The sequence below is a fragment of the Glycine soja genome, chromosome 2, assembly GCF_004193775.1.
Source record: "Glycine soja cultivar W05 chromosome 2, ASM419377v2, whole genome shotgun sequence".
NCBI classification, from domain to species: domain Eukaryota; kingdom Viridiplantae; phylum Streptophyta; class Magnoliopsida; order Fabales; family Fabaceae; genus Glycine; species Glycine soja.
The window spans coordinates 42,939,045-42,948,508 of record NC_041003.1 but is presented as its reverse complement, the minus strand read 5'-3'; the positions used below and the strand labels follow the sequence as shown (position 1 = coordinate 42,948,508).

At 37.3% G+C, this 9,464-nt stretch overlaps 1 protein-coding gene across 1 annotated transcript; it reads right to left on the bottom strand.

Annotated features, from left to right (window-relative positions):
- Positions 1–5,567: 5,567 nt before the first annotated feature.
- On the bottom strand, positions 5,568–6,071 carry LOC114376553. Its single transcript, XM_028334726.1, has one exon. It carries the CDS (start codon positions 6,069–6,071, stop codon positions 5,568–5,570), a length of 504 nt encoding a protein of 167 aa, XP_028190527.1.
- Positions 6,072–9,464: the final 3,393 nt, after the last annotated feature.

Genomic DNA, 9,464 nt, shown 5'->3' with positions numbered 1-9,464 from the left:
AAATATTGAAACAAGAAAATAATTCACATGAAATCAAAACTTGCAATATATGTAAGTAAATCAAATTTGTAAAAGTGAAATTCAATCACAGTGACAAGCATAAATTTGGGAAAAACAGTTAAGAAACCATCCAAAATAATCCAAAATTGATCCTCTAGGGATCCTTATACATGTTCATTCTAATCACCAAGTGTGAGTAACTCATCCATTATCTCGATGTAGTCGCTCAAACGTTCTCCATTAGCAATTGTGGCGTCTCTAGTGCTCTCTAAAGCTCCTCCTCCGATTGTTCTGTTAGGATTCTTGTGCGTCAAAAGAAGAAGAAAGGAACAAAATGTGTTTTCTAAAAGCTACTCTAGGTTAACATTTGACTTATATAATGGGAAATTATGACCTATTTAGTTTTACTTATTTATTTATTATTTTTTTTATTTTATAAGAAACTTAAAAAAAAAAACACGACTGTTACAGGCCACTTGTCCAACAGTGACTTGCTATGTGATAATGGATAATGATTTGTGTAAGATGTTGTGTTGTACTTGAGATTTGTTGTTTTGAACACTTGATTAATGTGAATGTGTGAAATGTAATTTTTTTTATTAAATCCTTAGGACAAGTGATGTTAGACAATGAGTGATAAAATGTCGTGAATTGTGCTAAATTGAGCTTGCTATACTTATACTATATGATATGTATGTCTACATGTTATCCCGCTTCTCTCTATTAGCTAGGAATGTGATAACTCAGCCCTCTGTGTCGTTTGTGTTTGAATCATGTGATGATCTCGAACCTTGTATTTGTGGGAGCAGATGACTATGTGGATTGCTCTAAGGAATCTTATACTGGAGGACGTTACGACACGATGCTCTGATGGAATGTGACATTGGGACATAAATTTCTATTTTAATTGCATAATGTTCTAAACATGTTATTTTATGTTATTCTACTGCTTAACTTGTTTCCTTTTGTAAAAATTGGATGACCTTGTTTAGGATCAGAGATATTTTCATATCCTTGTTTAGAATATTTTTTTTTTATAAAAGGTAAGATTATCCCGGCTCAAAACAAGGTCGCCCACTCTAAATAAATAATAAAAAGAAACTAAAGTAGAAAAGTATAACACAATTATATCATTCAGTAAATCATAACATGTGAAAATCATAATATGCGAAGTAAAATCCTATGCCTCAATGTCACACTTATCAGAGCATATCCCTATCACAGACTAAGTCTCTCCATCTCTAGCATGTGACTCATCATATGAAGGCTCACCTGAAACAAAGTGGCAATCAGCCCAAACACAAACACACACCGGGAGTGAGTTATCACATTCGTATATAATAAAACATTAGAGCATGTAAAACATATAACACTTAAAGCCGAATTTATATAAATAACATTACTGCACAAAATCGCACACATTATTCACACCCATTCAAGTTTACACACTCCATAAAATAACATCAACCACAATTGTTAACTCAATGAAATTCAAACACAAGCGTTATGCAACAATTATACTAAGACTCAAGCCTATATGTAAATGTGGTACCATGTCAGTGAAAAACAACACTGGGACGCTTAGGAGTACATGACAAAGCACACCACACAATGGGTATACTCGGTCACTCTCACTAAGTAACATCATAAGGTGACCAGTCAGGGATCAACATGGGTTTAAAGGAGCACTCAAACCGAGTATCTTTACCCCCAAGGCCTAGACTCCGAAGAATTCGTTTGGGCCTCACCTTCCTGATTCAAGTCCAACCCCTAAAATATATTTTTTTTTGCACGCAGACACTGTTTATGAGTTATATAATACCCACGACCTCACTCTTATATTTCAAACATATTTAACAAATTGCGCTATAGTTTAACCCTTCAGGATCCTAACTAGGAATCCTACAATTTCCTTTAACACTGCGCATAAAAGTTCTCTCAAGATAAACACTGGTCGGGTTACTGTATAACTCATAACTCACATGATAAGTAATATCACTACAAATATCAATCACACGCTCATTCACAACCATATTTCATGTCTAGAGTTTAACATTTCACACTTTAACTAATTACAAAATATACTCAACAATTAAATAACAATGTATCATAATAATAATAACATACAATATTTAACTTCAAGGCTTATAAACAAATAACTATAAAATACACGTAAAATATATATATAAGTATATTATATTCAATATATATATATATATATATATATATATATATATATATATATATATATATATCTATAACATATAAAAAGTATTAAATGTATATTAATATAAAATAATCACAATAATATCAAATATATCATTAAGTAAATACAAATTATATATAACAATAAAATATATACTCATATTGATTTCTATGAACAACATGTATACCTATATTCTAAATATATTTCAACTAAGTTACCAACATCAAGAAAATGCCTAATTACAATGTGAATACAACTTTAGTTAATTTCTTTAAATGATTTTAGCCAATTCGATTATCCAACAATCCCTACACATATGAATTCCATGACGAGAAATCACCCACGTGAAATAAAATATAAAGTTTGTAAAAAAAATAGTATCAATATATATGTACACGTATACACTGCGGTGTGAAAAAAAAATAAAAAAAACAAGATTGAAAGGCCAACATATCTGATATAAACAAAATCACCACCACACAATTTTTATGCTAATTATAAAGAATTCTAATTCCTAAGGTACACACCTAACACAGGAACACATCAATTCTACAGCAAACTCGCAACAGAACACCAATTGGTTCATCAAACACACTCAATCCGTGATTAAACATGAAAACATAATTAAATTCATAAACACCCCAAAATAACCCAAAAATTGATCCTCTAGGGATCTCTACACATGTTCATTCTAATCCCCAAGCGTGAGTAACTCATCCCTTACCTCAATGTAGTCGCTTAAATGTTCTCTGTTAGCAATGGTGGCGTCTCTGGTGCTCTCTAGAGCTCTTCCTTTGGTTGCTCTGTTAGGGTTCTTGTGCGTCAAAAAAGAAGAAAGGAACAGAATGTGTTTTCTAAAAAGTTGCTCTAGGTTAACATTTGACTTATATAGTGGGAATTTACGACCTAATAATTTATTTATTTATTTATTTTACTTATTTATTTATTTATTTATTAATTTATTAATTACTTATTAAAAGTTACGGAAAGTTACGGTTTTTACAAAGGCGGTTTTCACATCTATTTGATGTAGCTCCAAGTCATAATGGGCTACTAATGCCATGATAATCCTGAAAGAATCCTTTCGTGAGACCAGTAAAATGTCTCTTTATAATCAATGTCATTTTTCTGAGTAAATTCTTTAGCAACAAGTCTAGCCTTGTAACGTTCAAGGTTGCCGTGAGAGTCACGTTTAGTCTTGAAGACCCACTTACAACCAACTCTCTTACAACCCTTTGGTAATTCTACAAGGTCCTCAACACCATTATGTTCCATGGAATTTATCTCTTCTTTCATGGCATTGAACAACTTCTCTGAATTATCACAACTTATAGCTTGTGAAAACGAAACTGGATCATTATCATTAATGCTTAAGTTTGTTTATGTTTCATGTAAGTATACCAAATAGTCACTCGAAATAGCTGGTCTTCTTTCTCTTTGAGACCTCCTTTTTTTTTGGGAAAAATGTAAATTATATTAAACCCAAAATGATACGACAATAAACGGGACATACCCCGCAACTAGAGAAAATCAAAAGCCTCCCTAATACAAGAAGGCCTATATCAAGATGCTAAAACAAATGCAACAGGTGCGCTTGTCTATACATAAGAAACTTAATCTTGCTAATAACCTCTATTACAGAAAATTGATAATCTTCAAAAATCAGCTTGTTCCTAGACAGCCAAATACAGTAGACTGTAATTGCTATAGCCAGACAACGTAATTTTCCTTGAACACCTGATGTGGATCTGCCCCTAATTAAAGAGTCAGTAATGCGCTGTAAAGAAGTGAAATGCCTACGGAAAGGAGCCAAATCACGAATGTGAGCCCAAACTTGGAGAGATTTCCTGCAAGAAAAGAACAAATGAGCATTTAACTCAGCCTCATTTGAACATAAAGGGCAGAGGAAACCCTTGTTCAAAAAAGCAATTTTGTCAAGAGTAAGCAGCTGGTTCCTTTTAACAAGCCACAGAATGAAAGACATCTTAGGGGGGATTGCTGGGTTCCATATAACAGAACACCAACTAACAGTAGGCTTGACATCTCTAATGTATTCATAGACTTTGCCAACAAGCAATTGTTCATTGGTGCTCCAAGATTGAATCCTCTTTTTGGCCTCTTCCGTACTTAGCTCTTTGGAGATAATAAAGTCCCTTATTTGAATGATGAAGAAGTATTGTAATTCCACACATCGCTCCCTTTGAAATAGTAATGGTGAACCCACCGAACCCATAGAGAATCTTTCTTACAATGAAAGTTCCACAGGATACGGGAAAGAAGCGCAAGGTTCCAGTCATTGAGATTAAAAAGGCCTAAACCCCCTTCTTTTTTCGGAGAACAAACTACTGACCAAGCAACCAAGGGCTTGTTTTTGCCAATATCCGCTTTGCCCCACAGAAAATTACGGCACGAAGCATTGATTCGGTCCAGAACAGATTGCGACAAAGGAAAAATCCCCATCCAGAAATTCATAATTCTTTGAATAACTGTTCTGATCAACTCTAACTTACCTGCATAAGATAAAGACTTTTTGCTCCATCCCTGAATCAGGCCAGTAATCTTGGAAAGCAAAGGAGCATAATGACATACATTTAATCTAGATGATAAAAGGGGAACACCCAAGTATCTAAAAGGGAAGTCACCCAAGCTAAATCCAGTAAGCTGTTGAATATGAGAAAGCTCATGAGGCCTAATACCGGCTGAGTATATGGCAGATTTATCAGAGCTGATGGAAAGCCCTGAAACCCTACAGAAGTGCTGAAGCTTGGCAAACATAGTTGAGACAGAAGGGATATCTCCTCTAGATAGAAGCATAATATCATCTGCAAAAGCCAAATGAGATAGCTGAATACCTGCACAATTGGGATGAAATTTAAAATTGGCATCATCTTTGAGGTTGCTCATATCTCTGGAAAAGTACTCCAAACAGAGCACAAACAGATCAGGGGAGAGAGGATCCCCTTGTCTAAGACCCCGTTGTCCTTTGAAGTGACCATAAATGGATCCATTAACTGCCACACTAAAGGAAGTGGAAGAAACACATTCCATGATCCAAGTATAAAACTGGGCTGGGAAGCCAATGGACTTAAGCATCCAATCCAAGAATTTCCAGGAAATGGAATCATAAGCTTTATGCAAGTCAATTTTCAGGAGGCATCTCGGAGAGGATCTTTTTCGGGCATATTTGCGCAAAATCTCTTGAACTAGGAAGATGTTGTCCATCATCTTTCTGTTCTTAATGAAAGCAGTTTGAGTTTCCCCAATAATAGTCTCAAGCAATTGGGGCTATGCGGTTGGCCAGAATTTTAGACACAATCTTGTATAACAAATTACAGCAAGATATGGGTCTAAAATGGTTAACCTAGGAGGTCTGATCATGCTTAGGAATAAGCGCAATAATAGCATGGTTGAGTTGCTTTAGAATTTTTCCAGTTGTAAAGAATTCATTAACCGCTGCAAAGATATCATCACCAATGATATTCCAAGCCTTCTTGAAGAATAAAACATTGAAACCATCTGGCCCAGGAGCTTTATTGTTATCCATCACAGAAATAACGTTCCAAACCTCTTGCTTAGAAGTAGGACAAAGTAAGGCCGCAAAGCAATCGGTGGGAACCTTAGGACCCCTGTTGCAGATCGAAATGGAAGGAATGTGGGTCAGCTCATGAGCACTAAACAAATTCCTAAAGTGATTCACAAAAGCAAGGGCAATTTCATCTTGGGAGGAAGTGTTATGCCCATCCTCTAGCCTTATGGCAGCAATAAACCGGTTGTGTCTGTTGCGCTTGATTAAAGCATGAAAGAATTTAGAGCATTTATCAGCCTGTAGGAGATATTTGTTTTTGATGAACTGAGCAAATTTCATAGACTCCGTTTTTCTAAGCATAATGGTCTGCCCTCTAGTGCGGTTTGCCAGAGCAAGAAGGGAAGGATCCTAAGGATTTTGCTTTAGAGAATTAAGCACACTGTTATATTCAACCTCAGCTACCTTCACTCGGTTGGAGATGTTGCTGAACTCCTGCTTAAAAAGATTCTTCAAGGGAGCTTTAAGAGCTTTCAATTTCTTACAGACCTTGAACATGCTACAGCCATGAATATTTTACTTCCAGCCATCTGCAACAATTCTTAAGAAATTTGGATGATCCACAATAGCATTGTTGAATTTAAATGGAGAATTACCTTTAGGCACTACCAACTCAGTGGTGACAACTAGAGGAGTATGGTCTGAAATAGAAATAAACTCCATAACTTCACAAGCAGAATTTCCAAAGGAATTGAACCAGGCCTGGTTACATAAAGCTCTGTCCAATTTGCTCCACACCCTGCCATTAGTCCATGTGTACAAGGGGCCATGAGCGTTGATGCTCCCCAACCCCAGGTCAGAATAGCAATCAACAAAATCTTGCAACTCATAAGCATTGGGCTCGGCTCCATTGAAACGGTCGGTGGGAGACACAATGGAGTTGAAGTCACCAATGAGGACCCAGGGACAATTCATATTAGCATTGATACTATTCAAATTTATCCAAAGAGATCTTCTTGCCATAATGGAGTGAAGACCATAGATGAATGAAACATGAAAGCGCTTGGCAGTGGTTTTACAATCAATAGCATAGTGAATCAATTGGGCATTTGACTCCAAAACAGAAAGATGAATCTTATCCTGCTTCCAGAGGATAAGAATTCTGCCAGCATTATGAGAAGCGAAGTTATGGGTGAAGTGCCAGTCACCAAACTTCTTCTCATGATTTCCTCAACTGAAGTCTTATTCAACTTAGTTTCCAACACAACCATGACGTTAATTTCCTTGCAGTGAAGGAAGCTCTGCATCGCATGATACTTCAGAGGCAAATTAAAGCCCCTGATGTTCCAAGAGGCAATGATCATGGATTCGGACGGGAGGAAGCCTCCTCGACCCTAGTTACAACTTTATGATTTCTTCCTCTTTGGACATCAGCTTGCATATCCTCAATACGGGTTGTCTTTATAAGTTGCACTTTTTTACCTTTTTTCTAGTGTTTTGTTTTCACCTGAACAAACCCCTCTTCTATAGGATCATCCCACTCAATGTTCCTTGTTTCTTTGAGGTCAGAAGAATTCTAAAGGATAGGAACATGATTTGCAACCAGAACATGTTTTCTGTGAGGAGGGACAGACAGATTAGTCTGGACATTCTTTGGATTATCAGAGGGGCCTGCTGTATTGGTATATGGGAGCATTGTTGAATCACCCACTTGTGGCTGGTCCAAGGTGGGGCAGGCTGTGATGAGAACAGACTTATTTGCAGTGACAATTTTACAATTAGTGAGGCGGTGCCCAATCATCTTGCAGTGAGTGCAAAAAGAATGTCTATTTTCATACTCAATCTTTTGCACAAAAGTCTTCCCTGTAGGAAGTCTAAATCGCACTTCATCGATTAGCTCCAAAGAAGCATCAACCTCAACTAAAGCTCTAGCAAAAGAAATAGACCCTTTAGAAGCAGTAAGATGGTCAGATCGAATGGGCGAACCAATCTTGGACAGGATTTTCCCTAAGGCTTGAGGATTCCAAAGCTCCAGAGGTAGATTTTTGAGTTTAACCCAGACAGGGATCTTGCTGAGCTCCTCATTGCCAAAGTCAAAGAATGCTGGCATAACCTTCAGTAGTAGGGGTCTTTGAAATATGAAGTAAGGGCATGCAGAGAGGACTTGGTTCAGATCGTCCTCAGATTCAAATTTAAACACCAGCCAACCACTTTCATGAGCTGAGTATGAAAACTTGACTCCCCATTTTTGGCAACAATCCAGCAGAGCTTTCTTTCCTGGGAATCGACCAGCCACATAGCCAATAAGGCTATGTCCCCAAGCCTCTTCCAGTGGTTGCAAATCAATTTCTTCCAACAACACTTCATCATCAGAGGGTGGAGGGGAGAACTTCATTCCAAAACCTTTGGAAGGGCTTCTGTTATCTTTGAAAAGATTGACCCAAGGAGTGGGAGCCTTATTGTCGTCTAGCTGCGATGATGACTTAGAGCCACAGGAGTGAGATGAATCATCATCAGTGGTTGAATCATTGTCCCCTAAGGTGCAAGAAATCTCTTGGGAAGATTTAGATTCAACACTGCATTCCGACAAATTATCAAACACTTGGTGTGCGACATCATCAGTTTTTGCAGAACTTGTCCCTGCCTTTTTTACGAGTACCTTGCCTACAAGATTATCATGTGAAGCATTATAAGCATTTTGATTTGCTTGGACAACATCCAAGCAACCAGCCAGACCAGAAGTAGCAGATGTTTGGGATTTACGTGAACCTGAGGTAGTACCCTTCACCATAATTTGCTTTGCAGCTAAGTGCGATTGACGATCCTTGTTCTTTCCCATCAAGAGCAGTTCCAAATGGCAACTATTTCATAGCCCAAGATGAGAAAAAGTGATACGGCACGCGATTGGGAAAAACAAGGAAAAACTTTAGAGACCGAGGCAGTTAGAACTCCCTATGATCGAAGAAGGAACCCCAGCGTTTGTAGAGAGCAAAGATCCACTCCGTCGGTGGCCAAGCCACTGGGCAACACCCAAGGACGGAAGGAACCTAGGTTATGCTTTCTTTTCCGCGTGCGTTCCTCCTTTCTGGTATGCACAGACTACACTCAACTAATACTGTTTTTGCTTCCTCTTTGAGACCTCCTTAATGCTACTTCTTGTGGTTCTTCCATAATAGGTTCATTATGCATCATGGGTTCATTATTGTGTTGTTCCTCTTCATTAATTTTGTAGCAATAACTGAAGGAGCAATCACCTTACTGTTAGAGGCATAAGCTAAAAGGACTTACACTCTAACTTCTTTAATTTCCACTTCTCGTGAAACTGTACTCCCACTTATTTCACCATTTTCAATGAACCTTGCAATTTCAGTTTCGACAATTCTCATACTATGATTAGAACAATGAAACATATTCCCCTTTTACTTTTCTGGATAACCAATGAAATATTCACTGATTGTTCTTGCATCCAATTTTCTTTCTTACGGATTATAAATCCTTATTTTTGCATGGCAACCCCAAACATGCAGGTGCCTTATACTAGGTATCCTATTTGTCCACAGTTCAAAATATGTCTTTGGAACTTCCTTACTAGGAACCTTGTTCAACAAATACATGGCAGTTTTCAAGGCATACATCCACAAAGATAAGGGTAAAGTCTAATTGATTAACATACTCCTAACCATATCCATTAAAGTTCTATTACGCCTTTCTGATACACCATTTTGTTGTGGTGTA